We start from the raw sequence: 18,901 nt of genomic DNA on the forward strand, positions 1-18,901 counted from the left end.
GTAATAATAATAATACTATAATACTAATAATTCTGTAATAATAACTGTAATACAGGCATGTAAATGTACTGTGCATACAGTGTACTGTACTGTATTTTTTATTACGTACACTGTAAATATCGGAAGGTATGCACGCGGGACAGTGGTGGCGGCCAGGGTTGCCGCGTTTTCTACACTGCCGTGTAGAATGGGAGTGTTGCCATACCGGGGCATACATTTTTCTCGGGAGTGTTCAGACTTTCATAGCAAGATATACTTGTCAAACTTTGACAAAATGTTGGTTCTATTTTTTTTTTTTTTTTTTTTTTTTTTTTTTAATTCTTGAATGTATGTAAAGCCCCCATGCCCTAACATATTCAGTAAGATATATATATATATATATATTTTTTATATTATTATCGCTAGAATAAAGCTGAAACTTTAGCGTAGAATTTTTTTCTACACCGTAAAAACGTATCTTTTGGGGTATATTTTATAAGTAACACAATTACCAATAAAAGTCATATTTTGATGTACCATTTATTATTTGATAACTAGTTCTAAGCTTTTTAAACAAAAGTTTGAGTTTTTTAATGTTTTTAACAGCCAGCTATGTAGAAAAAAATTCCTCATGTCCTTGTGCAGTTGCCACATGCCGCTATTTTACTATGTTTTGGTACAAAATTCTATGAAATGGCAGCCCTGGTGCCAAAAGAAAGCTAAAACTTTAGCGTAGAATTTTTTTCTACACTAAAAACGTATCTCTTGGGGTATAATATTTTGAGTAACACAATTACCAATAAAAGTCATATTTCGATGTACCATTTATTATTTGATAACTAGTTCTATGATTTTTAAACAAAAGTTTGAGTTTTTTCATGTTTTTAACAGTCAGTTATGTAGAAAAAAATTCCTCATGTCCTTGTGCAGTTGCCACATGCCGCTATTTTACTACGTTTTGGTACAAAATTCTACGAAATGGCAGCCCTGGTGGCGGCTTGACTGGGCCGGGTTTGGGTACACGTGTACGGCCATCGCTGCCACCTACCGGACAAATAGGGAACTTTGCTTGAAAAGTCTGCCCCTTGTTCATTTCGACCGGTCATACGAGGGTCCGGGCTTTCGAGGTTCAACTGTATATCATTATCACAGTTACCTGTATTGTAAGGGTTTCCAAGCACCCATTACCTGCTATAATTGGGACTTCCATGTACATACATATACCAGAAGGCCTTTTCCCCCGTACAAGGGCTGAGCCACCCTAACCCATGTCAAACTCATCCCACATCTATCCAGAAACACTTGGTTTACATTGCATGTCTGATAATGTATGTTTTTTATCACAATTTACAGATGCGTGGAAATACTCAATAAGTGTCTCAAAAGAGTCGGTGGAGAAAGCAAAAGCAATGAGAGAAATGGCTCTAAAGAAGAGAAAAACAGAAGCTGAGGGTAAGTGTAATGATGTATTCTTAATTAAAGTAAAGGATTTATGTTTGTTGGTGTTTGTATCTGTGGACATTTAATTAATTGTTGCCCCAAGTTTCAATAAGTGTAAAACTCGCAGCCCCACAATGGCTAGCAATGATCCTCAGGCCCTCCTACAGATCTCCCTGAGGTCAGAAGCAGTGTCGCAAGACACAGCACATCCACAGGAAGGCCGCTTCATAAATTCAGCGACTCCGGCCCCCCTCTCCGTCCCCTCTTGTAGTAAAGGAGAAGACAGGGAGAAATCCCTTTGGGCAGCATCAAATTTTTTCTCATACTTCCTCACCCCCCATCCCCCACCCACTCCCCCTCATGCATCACAGCATCATATATACACAACCCTTCTCCATTCACCCCTATCTTCTGTCCTCTCCCATCCTTCCTCAACAGACATTCCTCTCTTTTCTAATGCCCCTTTCACCCCATCCATCCATCTCATCCTAGGACGCCCCCTCGTATTCACTCCTTCCACCTCTGCCTTCCACACCTCTTCTACTAATCTTTCTTCTCTCATTGTTTCCATGTGTCCAAACCATCCTAATACTCTTTCATCAACCCTATCTCCGAGCTCCCTTTCCACCCCTGTTTTCTTCCTCATCTCATTTCTCACTCTTATCTTGCCTAGTAACCCCTATCATACTTTTATACTACGACTGTCCCTCCATTATGCTGTCCCCCAACCCCTTGTTACTGTCTTGTACCATTTCTCTGAATATTCATTTCCTTTTTTTTGCCTACCCTGTGGTGGGGGAAAAGAATGCCACCACCAACTCTTTTCACTTGAGTCGTAAGAGGCAACAAAAAACAAGACAGGGGATGGGATTAGGAGTCCTACTACCTGTAGCCCCAAAGGGGACATTCCTAAAAATGTATTTATCTACTTATCATAAATTTCTTTTAATAGTCCATTTCTCTTCCATCTGTGTTTCTTCATTACAGAAGTTTTCCCAGTTCATGTTGCCTCTTGTCTCTCCTGCAGACCTGCAACCTGCAACTTTCATTTTTTTTCTTTTATATATATATTATATATATGTACATGAAAACTTCATGTAATTTTTTTTTCTTCTCATTTTTCAGGTGACCAGGAAAACAAAAGAGCAAGACTTGAAAGTTTACCAGCAGCCCCACAGCTATCAAATAGTAGTTTAACTTCATCAAATAACTCTTCCACAACCTGTACAGTAACAGCTTCCACTACATCTTCCCCTTCACTCCCCACAACAGTAGGCCCCAACACAAGTACCTCTTTAAGCAATGGTACCACTATGTCGAGTCATCAGCTCGTCTCCAATTACCCCATGAATCCCTCTCTTCATCAGTCCATTCCATCCTTATCATCCTCATTTCGTGGACCAGTCAGAATTATCAACAAGGAATTACCGCCTGAAGCACAACGTCCAAGAGTTTATTTATCTAGTGTTAAGAATAAAGAAGAAACAGAAAGGGTAAGAAAGAAGTTTTAGTGCTTGAAGTGATAAATGATTCATGATGTTTGACTTTTTTGTAGAGATGATCTAAGTATTAAAATTATATAATTTCAGAAAGTGTCAGAACTGGGTGGCTATATCGTCGGAACGTGTCGAGAAGCCACTCACTTAGTCATGGGGGGTGCAATAGCTCAAAGGACTGTCAACTTCATGTGTGCAGTTTCTTGCTGTTCATATATTGTCTCCAAGCAGTGGATTATAGATTCCCATAATCAAGCAAAATTCCTATGTAAGTTTGTTTCAGGTTTATGCATATATACATATACCAAGGGCTTTTTCCCCCTTACAGTGGAGGTAGCCAAAGTCAAAAAGTATAATTGCACTCCTACCCATTTCATCCCCACCCACTCCACTCCCACTCACCACCCCTCCCTCCCTCTCTCTTTTCTTGGTTCCCCCTGGATGACAGGTCATCCATGCATCTCTCCCATTGCCTTAGGTCAGAAGCAATGCAGCATGACACAGCAAATCCGTACAAAGGCCACTTGATTTAATTAGGAAAAACCCCACCCCCCCCTCCTCAGTCCCCTCATGCAAAAGAGAAGACAGGGAGAAATCCCTTCAGGCTGCATCAGAATATCATTCACACGTAACCACTCCCTACTCCCCACCCCCCACACTCCCTTTCATGCATCACAGCATCATCCATACACAACCATTCTCCACACAACCCTATCTTCTGTCTTCTCCTTTTCTCAACAGACCTCTCCCTCTTTCTCAACACCCCTTTAACTTCATCCATCCCTCTCATTCTCAGTCGCCTCCTCTTGTTCACTCCATCCACCTCTGCCTTCCACACTTCTTTTACTAATCTTTCTTCACTCATTCTTTCCATGTGTCCAAGCCATCCCAATATTCTTTCATCAACCTTGTCTCCCAGCACCTTTTCCACCCTTGCTTTCCTCCTCACCTCCTTGTTTCTCACCTTATCCAGCCTAGAAACCCCAACCATACTTCTCAGACATTTCATCTCAAACACATTTAAACTCTACCTCTTTTATGTTCATGTTTCTGCCCCATACAGTGCTGTCGGCATAATCACCCCTTCATACAATCTCCTCATAGTATCCATTCCCAAATATCTATTTCTCATTTCACTTTTCAGTCCCCCAAGGGATTTACTTGCTTCTCTTAATCTACATTCAACCTTCACTCATCACTTTCCTGCCACATGCACCCACAGGTATCTAAAGCTATCTCCTTCCTCCAGCCTCTCCAAACATCAACTGGCTTATCTCCCATTTTTCTCCATTTTCCAATCCCCTTGCATTTACCTTTTGCATCACCCCATCCATGTACACATTCAACAGCCATGGCAATATGTCACATCCTTGGTAAAGTCCCACCTTTACTTCAAACCACACACACTCTCCATTTCTAATTCTGATACAGGCTCTACTATTCTTGTAAAAACTCTTGACTGCTCATAACAGCTTACTTCCTATCCCATATATCTGCAGTGCCTTCCTGTCTACCCAGTCATAAGCCTATTTCAAATCCATAAAGGCCCAAAAAATATCTTTACCCTTTACTAAAGCTTTCTCACATATCAGTCTTACCACAAAAATCTGATACATGCAACTCCTACCTTTCCTAAACCCACTCTGTTCTTCACCAATTACTTTGTTCCTCTCCTAATCCTCTCTGTTCCTCTCCTAATCCTCTCACTTAAAAACTCCCCCATAAGCCTTCCCAACTACATTCAACAAACTGATCCCTCTGAAACTACTACACTCACATTTGTCCCCTTTTCCCTTATAAAGCAGAACTATACAGGCAGTCCTCCAGCACTCTACCCTCATTTAGACAAACATTAAACAACCACACCAGCCACTCCACCATCACTGTACCTCCATTTCATAGACACTTAGTATGACACCCATGTAACCCAGGTGCCTTGCTTGCTATCTTCATTTTAATAACTACTTTCACCTCATCTTTTCATATTTCTCCCCCATTTTCCTCATCTTTTCATATTTCTCCCCCATTTTCCTCATATTTTCATATTTCTCCCCCATTTTCCTCATCCATCACTGCCATTTTCTTAGCACCTCCTGCTGCAACTACCTTTTCCTCCCTATCCTCCTCTACATTTAGCAATTCCCTAAAATACCACGCCCATGTTCCTTTGCCTCTTCCATTATCATCTCTCCATCTGCACCTTTTACCTTTTCTTCTTACTTGATTTGCCTCCCCTACTTCTTTTAATTTCCTTCCAAAACATCTTTTTAGTACTTTCAAAGTTTTGTGTCATAGTCGTTCCCCATTTTACATCTCTCCATTTTGCCACCTTTATCTTAAGATTTTTTTTTTTTCCTCTCATATGATTCTCTTGTCCTATTTTGTAACCAATATGTGAATACTCATATCTTCTCTTCTACAGCATTATTTGCTTTATCATCCCACCACTCACTACCCTTCCCTCTATTTCCTCCCATCCTCCTTTTTCCACACACTATCTTTGTACACCTTATGACTCCTTCTTTGAAGCATTCCCATTCCTCCACTCTTAGTTCTACTGTATCCTTCACTCCCTCCCACTCTTCTCACAGCTTCTTGTACTCCTCATTTTCCTACACATTTAAGCAGGTTACTCTAAGCACCTCCCAACTTTCTGTATGTTTCCTCTTTCTCCATCTACCCTCCACTCTCAACTTACCTCCCACCAAAAAAATTATCTTATATTCCCCCACTCCCTCCCCTAAGAACATGGGCATCTAAAATTCTTCCTACTCTTCTGGGTACCACTATATAGCCCACTAAAGCCCTGTTTACCACCCTCTCCCATGTGTACTTATGCTTGACTTTCTTCCTAATTACCATGTTAGCTATCATCAACTCTATCCTCCATCAACTCTTCACTATGATTTTTCCTTGGCATTCCAGACTTCCTAACCACTCTGTCTATTGGTTCATCTACTCTAGCATTTAGATCTCCCAATACCACTACATTGACATTTATCCCGAAACCCCCTGTGCACTCATTAAAATCTATCCAAAAAGCCTCCCTTTCCTTTACACTCTTCTCACTACCAGGCCCATATATACTTACAAAGACCACCTTCCCAGTTTCATGTTCATCCACATTAACCTTGAAGAAATCTCCCACTCCACCACATGCTTACTGATCTCTTCAGTTACTAGTATAGCCACTCCTTTTCTCCCTTGTCCTCATGTCACTCCTGACACCCTCCCCACTATACTCCCAAACTCAAATTCACTCCTCCCTTTGAACTTAGTTTCACTCAATGCCAACTCATCCATCTTTCTTCTCACAAACATATGTCCTATCTTTTCCCTTTCACTCTCATCTGCACCATACCCATGCACATTAAGGACCCAAACCTTAGTGTTCTGTTTGGAAAACTCTCAGATCCTCATATGCATTGACTTTTGGTTTACAGTTTTGTGAATATTTCAATATTAGATTAAGGAAGTAGGAAATTATTGCAATAAAGTCACCTTGGGGCATTAATATACAAAGCCATCGCACATTGAACATTCCAGGGAGTCAATTACTCTTACTTTTTGAAAGAAGGTAGAGAATGATTGTTCTTCATTGTGGACTCTATCTTATTGCCATTGTATAAACAAGGGATCATGCTCTAACTATCTTATTGCCATTGCATAAACAAGGGATCATGCTCTAAAGTATAAATCTTTTCCATTGAAATGAATGTCTTATCTGTTTGGTAAATATTGTTGAGTAGAACTCCCTGTAAATCAAAAAGCATTTTTTCATCTAAAATATGACTTTTTTGTGGCTCTTTCAGTGGAAGAACCATATGAATGCACTATGCCAGCTTTTGAAAGTATATTAAGGTTTAGCCTAAAGGAAACTATGAGGAAACCAAATAGAAGACAATTGTTTCTTGTAAGTATTGTGTACATTTGTTATTTATTGAACAATTCGTATGCTTTATAATTGTAACTCATTGCAGCTCACCTTTGTCTGGAGGTATAGCATGAAGGGGCTGGCACTTAGTCTCAAGACAGGGTCAAAGATCTCTATCAAACTTCCTTTTCACATAAAGATAGTTGACAACTGATGACTGCTCCCCTTCAATTACTACTATAAACCAGGAACATACAAACTGTTCCACAATGATACAACACAGAAAACAGTCAACAGTTTTTCCAAGAGAGATTTATGTGAGGGCCCAAGGACTGCCACTGTGGGACTGTGGGCTAGTCAGTGAAAATCAAGACAACAATTATTATATTTGTTTTATTAACTGAATTGCCTTATCTTTGCAGGGCAAAACCTTCTATTTAACGCCATCTGTAGTTCCTGGAAGGACTTGGCTTCGGCAGATCATTGAATGTGCAGGTGGAGCTGTTGAAAATAAACGTAGAAGTCTCAAGGAAATAAAAGAGAGGAATAAGTAAGTTGTGCACTGTTTGGTCATGTGTGTGTGGGAAGGAGACCCACAATATTCCTAGAGGTTGGGGGCACAAACCCCATTGAATTTGGAAAAACTCATGAATAATTCTTTAAGGATTCAGTAGTTTCTCTGTTGGGGACTGGAGATGGTTAAAGAAAATGGAGAAAAATGGGAGATAAGCCAGCTGTTGAAAATAGACGTAGAAGTCTCAAAGAAATAAAAAAGAGGAATAAGTAAGTTGTGCACTGTTTGGTCGTGTGTGTGTGCGAAGGAGGTAAACCCACAATATTCCCAGAGGTTGGGGGCACAAACCCCATTGAATTTGGATAAATTCGTGAATAATTCTTTAAGGATTTAGTAGTTTCTCTGTTGGGAACTGGAGATGGTTAAAGAAAATAGGTGATAAGCCAGTTGTTTGCTGGTAACACTGTGTTTGTAGCAGGTTCAGAGGGAAGATTAAGGGAGTTAGTGACAGAGTATGGGAAGGTATGCAGAAGGAGAAAGTTGAAGGTAAGTATGGATAAAAGCAAGGTGATGAGATATACAAGGGGAAAGGATGGCAGTGAGTTGGAAGTCTTAAAGGAGAGAGGCTGGAGAAAGTGAATAGCTTTATGTTTGGGGTCACATGTGGGAGGAAAGGGAGGAGTGGAGGTAAAGGTAAATTGTAGATTGATTGAAGCAAGTAAATGCCTTGGGGGAGTAAAAAGTGTCATGAGAAATAGGTATCTGGGATTGGATGCAAAGAGGAGATTGTATGAAGGAATGATCATGATTGTCCCAATGACATTGTATGGGGCAGAGACTTAGAGCTTAAGATGAGGCAGAGAGGAAAAGTTTAAATGTGTTAAAGATGGAATGTCTGAGAAATATGGTAGGGGCTACTAGGTTGGATAAAGTGAGGAACAAGGAGGAGAGGTGGGGTGGAAAAGGAGGTGACAAGTAGGGTTGATGAAAGAGTATTAGGATGGGTTGGACATATGGAAAGAATGAGGGAAGTAAGATTAGTAAAAGAGGTGTAGAAAACTGAGATAGAGGGAGTGTATATGTGGGGACAACTTAGGATGAGATGGATGGGGTGAAAGGGGCATTAAGCAAAAGGGGAATGTCTGTTGAGCAAGGAAGAGAGAAGACAGAATATAGGGATAAGTAGAGAGTGGCTGTATATAGATGATACTGTTATACTATTTTCCAGTCCAAGACTGGAAAATGCATCAGTAGTATGGTCCCCACACAGAGTGAAGGATATAAGCAAGATTGAGAGAATACAAAGGGCAGCAACCAAACTGGTCCCCAGCCTGGTCTCCAGCCTGGTCTCCAGCCTGACAGATAAACCATATGATGAAAGACTAAAAGTACTGGATCTACCAACTTTGAAAGAGGTGACATGATCCAACACTGTTCAGAACACAAAGGTGATAAATTGCATTGATAGAAGAGATATCCTGATTAAAGATGGGAGGGCCATAAGAGGTCATGGAAGTAAATTAAGAAACACCAAATGTTGAAAGGATGTGAAGAAATACAGTTTTCCATATGTATATGTGGAATAGCTTGGGTAATATGGTCCAATCACAAACAATACACATACATACATACATACATATACCAAGGCTTTTTTCCCCCTTACCAGGGGGGTAGCCAGAAAGGACAAGGCACAAAAACATTTCCACCCATTTCATCCCCGAAAACACTCCACACCCCTCCACCCTCCCTCCCATCTTAGCACCTCCTAGATGACGGGTCATCCCTGCACCTTGTCCACTGCCCTGGGTCAGAAGCAGTGTCGCAGGACACAGCACATCCACAGCAAGGCCGCTTCATTAAATCGACGACCCCCCCTCTCTGTCCCTCCATATAAAGGAGAGGACGGGGAGAAATCCCTTCGGGCTGCGGCAAAATTTTTGCTCACACACACTACCTCACCCCCATTCCCCCGTCCAATCTACCTCATGCATCACAACATTTTCCATATACAACCATTCTCTATTCACCCCTTTCTTCTGTCCTCTCCCGTCCTTCCTCAACCGACATTCCCCTCTTCCCCAAAGCCCCCTTCACCCCATCCATCCATCTCATCCTAAGACGTCCCCTCATGTTCACTCCCTCCACATCTGCCTTCCATACCTCCGTTACTAGTCTTTCTTCACTCATTCTTTCCATGTGTCCAAACCATCCTAATACTCTTTCATCCACCCTATCTCCCAGCTCCCTTTCCACCCCTGTTCTCCTCCTCACTTCCTCATTTCTCACTCTATCTAGCCTAGTAACCCCCATCATACTTCTCAGACACTTCATCTCAAACACATTCAAGTTCCGTCTCTCTTCCTCTCTCATGTTCCATGTTTCTGCCCCATACAGTGCTGTTGGCACAATCACTCCTTCATACAGTCTCCTCTTAGCATCCATTCCCAGATTCCTATTCCTCATTACACTTTTTAAACCACCAAGGCATTTACTCGCTTCTCTCAATCTACATTCTACCTCCACCTTCACTCCACCCTTTCCTGCCACATTTGCACCCAAATATCTAAAACTATCCACTTCCTCCAGTTGCTCTCCCTTAACCACTTCAATACGGGACTTAAATCTCGCGGGCAGCAGCCAATGCCAGCCGTACGACGTAACGAAATAATATTCGCATCATAAAATATAGTCGCCGCTTATATCGATCGTTCTCTCTTTCACCCGCGAATTTTGAAAACCACAGAGAATGGGATTAAGGGCGCATTTGGGAGAATGTAAAAACACAGGGGCGACTACAATAAATATAATCAAGACGCCGATATGGCAGCGTCGCGAATCCACTTGCTCCTCATGACGCCTACGTGTGCGGCACCGTATGGAAGGGGTTAATGCTCACTTCCAGATTACTGCCACTTTCACCCCTTGTACATCTCATCACCTTACTTTTACCCACATTTATCTTCAGCTTTCTTCTATCACACACTCTCCCAAACTCTGTCACCAGCTTCCTCAATCCCTCCTCAAATATATAGATTAATTTGGAACCATACATGAATTTGAGTCTGGATATGTTTGAAAATTTGAGAATAGATGGGACCCAATAAACATTTCTCCTTTCCTGTATACCTCCCCTCCCTCTCCCCTCATACATACACATGCACATGACAGTTGAAGTGACAGCAAAGATTGGAACTCCATAAAAACTTCAATATTCGTGGATCTCAATAATGAGGGAGTACCTGTGGGAAGGGGAAAGCTTGTGGTGTAGTGGGAAGGTGAAGAAAAAGGGGAAGGGGAGGGATTATTGAGGAAAATTGAAGGAAATGAAGAAGGGGATGAACAAGCCCCAGTAATCAGAAGGAATGTCAACAAAAGATGCGCAGACGACAGAGGTGAAGTCAAAGATATTAGTAAAAATGTAAAAATTAGAAATATAGATAAGAGCAGCACAATGGAAGGTGAAGATAATTATTTCCATGGATTTAATGAGGGAGGAGATGACAACCTCCCCCGATTAGTCTAGAAGAAAAACTAGCAAAAATGAACGAACAGTGGGAGGTTAGGTTCAGTCAACTTACACGGATTGCACAAAAAGTTGATAAATTGGAAGAACTAAAGAAGGAGAACCAAAACCTAAATAAAGAAATAGAAGAATTAAAAAGACAGTTAAAAGAAGTAAAGGATGAAAATGAAGAATTAAAGAAGAAGAATAAAGAGTCCTTAGCAAAAGAGGTACAGGGTTGGAAAAAAATCCAAGAGAACAACAAAATTGAATTTAGATATATAGTAAAACAACAGATGAAAGAACAAACTAAGGACACAGTTATTAAAGTGATGAGAGACAAGGAAAATATAGTAAGAGACTTAGCAGATAAAAAGAAATGTATAATTATATTAGGGATGGAAGAGAAGCATAATCCAAATAGGACTACAAGAGTAAAGGAGAAGGAAAAAGTAAACAAGATATTAAAAGTAGTTCACAAAGATGAATAAGAAATAGGGAAAAAAATTAAAGAAAATATAGACTAGGGAAATACAATATAGGTAAGACCAGACCAATTAAGGTTAAATTCAGGTCACAAATGACAGCAGAGAATATCTTAAAACAGGGAAACTAGCAAAAAGTTATCTATATAAGTAGGTATGGATAAAGAGATGAATAAAGAGGAAAGAGAGGAAGAGAAAACAAAAAGAATAGAAGCAATGGATACAAGAGAATACTAGGTATAGAAATGAGGAAAAACCATCGAGACTGGACCTAATATTCACATCAGAACCTGAAATAGTGGACAAGATTGAATATAAGACACCAATAAGTAAAAGTGACCACATATTGGTTGAACTGGAACTAAATGAGGAAAAATACATGGAAAAAGACAAACAATATAGAAACGGAAGATTGATGTATGGAAAAACAAATTTTGATAAAATAAGAGAATTCTTTCAAAAAGCAGACTGGGAAAGAATACACAAGGAGGAAACAACAGTAGAAGAGAAATGGAATATTTTGACAAAAATTTAAAGAGTGGAAAAGATGTGCCAAGACAAAAACAAGAAAAAGGATATGTAAAGTGTTGGTACAACAAAAGATGTAGGGAGTTAAAAGACAAAAGGGATAAAGCTTGGATATAATGGAAAAAAGACAAGACCTGAAAAATGGAAAATATATACTTGTTATAGAAATGAATATGTACAAATTTGCAGAGAGGAAAAGAGAAAATATGGAAAAGATGTCAGAAAAATCTAAAGATCAACCAAAACTATTTTATAGATTTGTAAACAACAAACTGAAAAACAAACAAGAATTAGTGAAACTACGACAAGGAGTTAAATACACAGAGGAAATAGAAATGGCAGAAATTATGAACAAGCATTTTAAATCAGTGTTTACGAGGGAGAACATACAACTTAGAGATGTTGAGTGGGAGGAGAAAGTCCCCCCTATGAAAGAGATAGAAGTAACAAGGAAAGAAATAATGAATCACTTGAGTAATCTCAATGTCAGAAAATCACATGGACCAGATGAAATGGCAAACTGGATTTTTAGAGAATGCAGGAATGAACTAACAGACAAAATACATAGTCTAATAAGCAGTTCATTGAAAGAAGGGAAAGTTCCAGAAGATTGGAAAAGAGCAAATATAGTACCAATATATAAAGGGGGAAACAAGGAAGATCCTACTAACTATAGACCAGTCTCCCTTACAAGTATGATAGCTAAAATCTGTGAAAGAATTATCAAAATTAGATGGGTAAGGCATTTGGCAAAAAACAGCATACTAAATCCAAGGCAGTTTGGATTTAGACAAGGACGATCATGCATCATATACTTAATGAGTTTCTATTCAAGGCTAATAGATGTAATACAAGAGATGGATGGGCTGATTGTTCATTTCTAGACCTGAAAAAAGCTTTTGATAAGGTGCCACATAAGAAATTGCTAAAGAAATTAGAAACTGCAGGAGGAATACAGGGCAAACTGCTAAAGTGGATGGAAGACTTCTTGCATGAAAGAAAAATGAGAGTGGTGATAAGAGACAAACATTCTAATTGGGATGAAGTGATTAGTGGAGTTCCACAAGGAACAGTTCTGGCCCCAATAATGTTTGCTATATGTATATTAATGATATGGATAAAGGAATTTAAAGTTATTTGAGCTTCTTTATGGACGATGCAAAATTGTTGAAAAAAGTGAACACTGTAGAAGATTGAGAGTTGCTGCAAAGTGATCTCAATAAAGTATGGGAATGGAGTAGGAAGTGGGAGATGGAATTCATTATTAAGAAGTGTGATATAATGGAATTTGGAAGAAGCAAAAAAAGAATAGTGGGATCATATAAATTTGGAGAGGAAGAAATTAAAAAAGTAGAAAATGAGAAGGACCTGGGAGTCATTATTATGAATAATGTCCCCTGAGAAACATATAAACAAGATTTTTGGAGAAACTTATAATTTAATAAGAACAATCAAAGTGGCATTTACATACCTGGACGAAGAAATGGTGAAGAAAATACTAGTCACTTTTATAAGACCAAGATTGGAGTATGTAGCGACAACGTGGTCACCAAGTACAAAAAAAAAAAATGTATAACAAAACTTGAAAGAATACAAAGAGCAATTACAAAAATGGCACCAATAGTCTCAAAACTATCATATGAGGAGAGACTAGCAAAACTTGAGCTACAGGCATTAGAGCAAAGAAGAGATAGAGGAGACTTGATAACTATTTTTAGAATCGTGAAAGGCATAGAAACTATTGATACAGAGGATCTAATAAAATGGGATAGTAGAGATACAAGAGGACACAGAAAGAAAATCAAGAAAGACAGTTATAGAAGAGACCTGAAAAAGAACCGCTTTCCCCACAGGGTAATAGATGTTTGGAACAAGTTAGATGAAAATGTGGTGTGTGCAAAAAATGATACATGAATTTAAAAACAGTCTAGATAAAATGAGATATAAAGGTGGACACCACGAGCATAGCTCCTCTTTCCGTAAAATACAACTAGGTAAATATGACTAGGTAAATACACGCTCTCTCTCTCTTTCATTAAACTTTACATATATTGAAAGCTAAATCTGGCACCCAATGACAGCTCCCCCTCTCTTGCAATTTTTTCCATAGAAACTGTTCTGCACTAAGATAACACAGGCGCTCCCAGAAACATTTATGGGAGGGCCTGAGAATTATTGCCAGCTACTGTGGAACTGGGGATTTCGAGGTAGTGAACCTCAAGGTAGCATTTATTATTACAAGTGTAGATGATACTATAATTAGATCACCTTATTTCATTACTACTTTTTTCATTTTACTAGGGATGGATCAATGCAGTTCATCGTAATAACTACGCAGACAGATGTGCACTTAGTAAAAGACCTTCTAGAAGAAAAATTGCGTAAGTATGATGAGTAAGAATAAGTAAGAGAAAAATAGAAATGAATGGAGAGATTGTAAATGAATGAGGATCTTAATGATACTTCCTGAAGGGATCTTCTTGTCTACTCCATAAATTTCTCAAGTGGATGAGGGAGATCATACAAATATGTAAGAAAAGTTGCACTCAACTTATATCTCTCTTGATGGTGTTGTGGTCAAGTCACTACTAGCACTTGTCACGTGCTGGCCTTGGTTCAAGTCCTCAGGCATACCACGTTTCAATTTCAGCATGTGCCTCCACGGTATTTCCGATGTTGATGGCTTAGAATTAAAGTGCACTGTGGTTGATAAAAAAAAATGTATCTCTAGTCACTGGGACCCATTCAGTGTTGTACAGATACTTTCCCTCGTTCATATACTTACCAATGTACTATCGTAGTGGAGATGGGTTGAATGCAAACTTTCATGTATGTGTATGTAACTCGAGCATACAAATATATAAGAAAAGGTGTGCTCAACCTATATCTCTCTTGATGGTGTATTGGTCAAATAGTCAATACGGCACTGGTAACGTTCTCGCCGCATGAGGTTTGAGTCCTTGGGCATACCACGTTTCAATTTCTGCATGCGCTTCTATGGTTTGTCTGATGTTGATGGCTTAGAATTAAAGTGCATTGTGGTTGATAAATATATATATATATATATTTACCTCTTTGTGATCATCTACGTCCGGAAGACATCTTTAACATATCCACTATAGTTCTTATATGACAACCCATCTTTTAGCTCATTACCTAAACATAGAGGTCCTCTAACACCACTACATTACATGCCTCCTATAATTCTGTACACACCTCTTTAAATCATTTAAAAAGCCTCCTTCTCATCTTCCCTTTTCTCGCTACCAGATGTATGGGTGTGAGGCTGGCTACCTCACTTCCCAAAAGATTTCTATTAAAGGAAAGGTATGGTCAAAGCAAGTGTTTTGAAGAAATATGCCACTTTAATTCTTTAGTTTAATATTTTTTCTTTCGTTTTTTCAGCTGTGTACAATGCAGAATTTGTACTAGGATCGATATTGAAGCAGCATATAGATATCCAAATAGCTGTCTTTTTAGAAGAGGATTGAGGACCAATTCTGTAGCTACCAACTTCAAGATGACTATGGTTTTACCATGTTGCTCCAAGTTTATGTACTGGTTCGTCAGGCTTTGATATAGCCCAATTATCCTTTCAATTATCTGAAATTTTATGTAGCACCTAAAAAATTTGGAGAATGACCAATTGCAAGAGGTCTTCTGCATAACAAAAAGAAAAATCAGTCTTATAATTGCCTGAAGTACATAGAATAGTTTAAAAAGAAATAAATATGGAGCATTTTTTATTATTAATTAATTGATTAATTAATTAATTAGTTGTATAGGCATTGTAAATACCCAAATGATGCAATACTCTACTTAGGAAAGTAGAGCAAAAACAAAGTAAAAGGATTGGTATTTGTTCATCTAATCCTGTATGCTCAATTCATGAATCCCATATGAGTTGAGGTATTTTGTTACAGCTTTTTTGTAAGTTTTGATGTATGACACATGAGCTTACTAGATGGATCAGGTAAAATGATTTGAGCAGTGTTTGAATTCTGTGGCACATTTTTTTTCAAGAAGAGACATTATTTATTTTAATTTTTATGTTCTTATAGTTTATGAAATGTTACAAGGAAAAAATAAAAAATTTACAATATTACAGTAAAACATAGTATTTTTATAACATATATGCAACAAAAAAATGCAAGGTATCATCCTTTAGGAATGTATGAAATAGTTTGTATCACAGTAATAACATGATTCACATGTTTATCACTGTACTTGACCAGTTCACTTCATAGAACAGTGGTTCCTAAAGTTTTTCAGTCCTGATACCCCAAAACTCAACTCCAAATCAACCTGATACCCCCTCTCTAATAGCTTCTAATTTTCAGTACAAAAGAGCAAACAGGACGGCTATAACCCAATTTTTTTTTTTTTTTTTTTTTTTTTATGAATAAATAAATGAAGTACAACTTTATAAAAAAAAAAAAATCCACAATTTGAATCAAGGAAGCCCCCTTTAATATTTTTTAGAATGCCTTTTTCTATATCCCCAAGAACTGGTTTTGATACCCCTGGAGATATTGAGGCACTACTTTAGGAACATCTGTCATAGTGGGTGCCATGTAGATGAGCTAGGTGGTAGCCAGGGGGAAAGCAAAAGTGTCACCTGAAATGAAAATGTTTGGTCATTTTCTGATAAACAAGGTGTCACCAAAATGAATGAAATAGGCTGGTGGCAGCCAGAATAGATTGGAAATGCCACCTGGTATGGAAAAGATTAATTAAAAAATGCCTGATTTGTTTCAAAACGGTTGAGCCATGTGTTGATAGTAAATCAAAAAGTAAAGAGCATCTCGAGGGGCATGTATCAGGTGTTTTCATTCTTCCATGAATTAGGAATGTTACACATTGTTTTGTATCTGATGTTAATGTATCTTTATGAAATGACATGTTTCACTATTTTACCAGATTGTAGAACTTGTGATTATGTCAAGATTTATGTATGTATTTGATCTATTTTATTACATAAAATATGTCATTTATAAACTTGATGGGTTTTTAAGGAACATAGTAGTCCTGTGAAGTGTATATGAGGCATTGATTATCCACACTTTGTAATATATTATTAAAACTATTCTACAGACTATCGATGAGACTCATTTAAAAAATAATAGATAAATGTGGCATTATAGTATAAAAATATTTACAGGTTTTGTCGTCTCTTATTCCTATGGTTTGAAAATAATTTATTCCTCATGAAAAATTGGAAGATGATTTATAAGAGAGAAATGTCAGTGTATTGAATGTGCCATCCATTCTGTGATCCCAGTACATTCCACTCACAGTTACAGATCATAAGAAAGAGGATTGGGTAGACTGCTGCCTGGAAAGTAGCTAAATGTTACCTCGCCATCTCTCAAGTGAAGTTCCATGGAATTGACACCCACCAGGGAAATTGATGCTAAGTGTAAGGTAACATTTGACTAACAAATATAATCAATCACTTTTATAACTTTTCCTACCACTATAATAAAAATAATTTATTTTTCCTTTTTAATAATCAAAGTCCCATGATGATGGTGGATGACAGTGGGGGCAGGAGAAGGTGATATCTGGAAACCTGTAGCACAGTCCACATAGGAGCGGTGTGAGCCCAGTATTTACCTGATACTTGAACTGCTATTGCCACTGCAAGAGAATGCCCACAAAGCCAGTAGTTAAATGCTTCCATACCTCTGAATAATATTGTATTCCCAAAGTTCCTCAAATCTTCATCTTAATCCATATCAAGATAAACGTGACTGACCTGGACTATTCTGAGATGTTTGGCTATTACCCAATGGATCATCCTTTGTTTTACATTGTCTTTAGAGTGGACAGAGGCTTCACCCCTTAATGTAGGCTAATACAAATCAAACTGTCTGCTACCCCATAGTCATCAGTGATACTGTTTCCCCGAATACCATGAATCAAACATCGATCAAATCATGGCTAACCTCACCCATTGGACAAAATCCCAAAATACTAGGCTCCACGTTTCATACATGACCTTCAGCCCACACTGTAAAGACCTGGTAGGAAAAAATAGAAACAACATAATAAGAACAGTAACAGGTACAGGATTTGGACAGCAGAAAGAAATACCAATTGTTGTACATTTATAAGAACTTAACTGTGCACCCACAGTATGGCTACCCAAGCAGTAAGAAAATAAAGACATCTAGCTAATAGAAAATAAAGCAGCATTAAAACTTGAATAAAAATCTTTCCCATAATACATACATACATATACCAAGGCTTTTTCCCCCTTACAAGGGAGGTAGCCAAAAAGGAAAAGGCATAAAATCATTCCCACCCATGCCATCCCTGAATACACTCCACACCCCTCCACCCTCCCTCTTATCTTAGCACCTCCTGGATGACGAGTCATCCCTGCACCTTGTCCACTGCCCTGGGTCAGAAGCAGTGTCGCAAGACACAGCACATCCACAGCAAGGCCGCTTCATTAAATCGGCGACCCCCCCTTTCCGTCCCCCCATGCATAAAAGGAGAAGATGGGGAGAAATCCCATCGGGCTACATCAAATTTTGCTCACACATACTACCTCACCCCCATCCCCCCATCCATTCCACCTCGTGCATCACAACATCATCCATATACAACCATTCTCCATTCACCCCTATCTTCTGTCCTCTCCCGTCCTTCCTCAACAGACATTCCCCTCTTCCCCAAAGCCCCCTTCACCCCATCCATCCACCTCATCCTAGGACGTCCCTTCATGTTCACTCCCTCCACATCTGCCTTCCATATCTCTTTTATTAGTCTTTCTTCACTCATTCTTTCCATGTGTCCAAACCATCCTAATACTCTTTCATCAACCCTATCTCCCAATTCCCTTTCCACCCCCGTTCTTCTCCTCACCTCATTTCTCACTCTATCTAGCCTAGTAACCCCCATCATACTTCTCAGACACCTCATCTCAAACACATTCAAACTCCTCTCTTCCTCTCTTATGTACCATGTTTCTGCCCCATTCAGTGCTGTTGGCACAATCACTCCTTCATACAGTCTCCTCTTAGCATCCATTCCCAAATGTCTATTCCTCATTACACTCTTCAATCCACCAAGGCA

At 38.8% G+C, this 18,901-nt stretch overlaps 1 protein-coding gene across 2 annotated transcripts in view; it reads left to right on the top strand.

The window, feature by feature from the left end:
• The window catches only part of LOC143040766 (uncharacterized), a 52,114-nt gene extending 35,198 nt beyond the window's left edge, over positions 1 to 16,916 (top strand). For both annotated transcript variants that reach the window (XM_076212183.1, XM_076212193.1), the window contains exons 14-20: positions 1,333 to 1,431; positions 2,545 to 2,912; positions 3,009 to 3,183; positions 6,728 to 6,828; positions 7,212 to 7,339; positions 14,120 to 14,199; positions 15,224 to 16,916. In XM_076212183.1, the coding sequence (XP_076068298.1) occupies positions 1,333 to 1,431; positions 2,545 to 2,912; positions 3,009 to 3,183; positions 6,728 to 6,828; positions 7,212 to 7,339; positions 14,120 to 14,199; positions 15,224 to 15,309 (1,037 nt within the window). In that variant the 3' untranslated portion in view covers positions 15,310 to 16,916. The remainder of the gene's footprint in view (positions 1 to 1,332; positions 1,432 to 2,544; positions 2,913 to 3,008; positions 3,184 to 6,727; positions 6,829 to 7,211; positions 7,340 to 14,119; positions 14,200 to 15,223) is intronic.
• The last annotated feature ends 1,985 nt before the right edge of the window (positions 16,917 to 18,901 follow it).

The sequence above is a fragment of the Oratosquilla oratoria genome, chromosome 2, assembly GCF_046742065.1.
Source record: "Oratosquilla oratoria isolate Oo_2021 chromosome 2, ASM4674206v1, whole genome shotgun sequence".
NCBI classification, from domain to species: Eukaryota; Metazoa; Arthropoda; class Malacostraca; order Stomatopoda; family Squillidae; genus Oratosquilla; species Oratosquilla oratoria.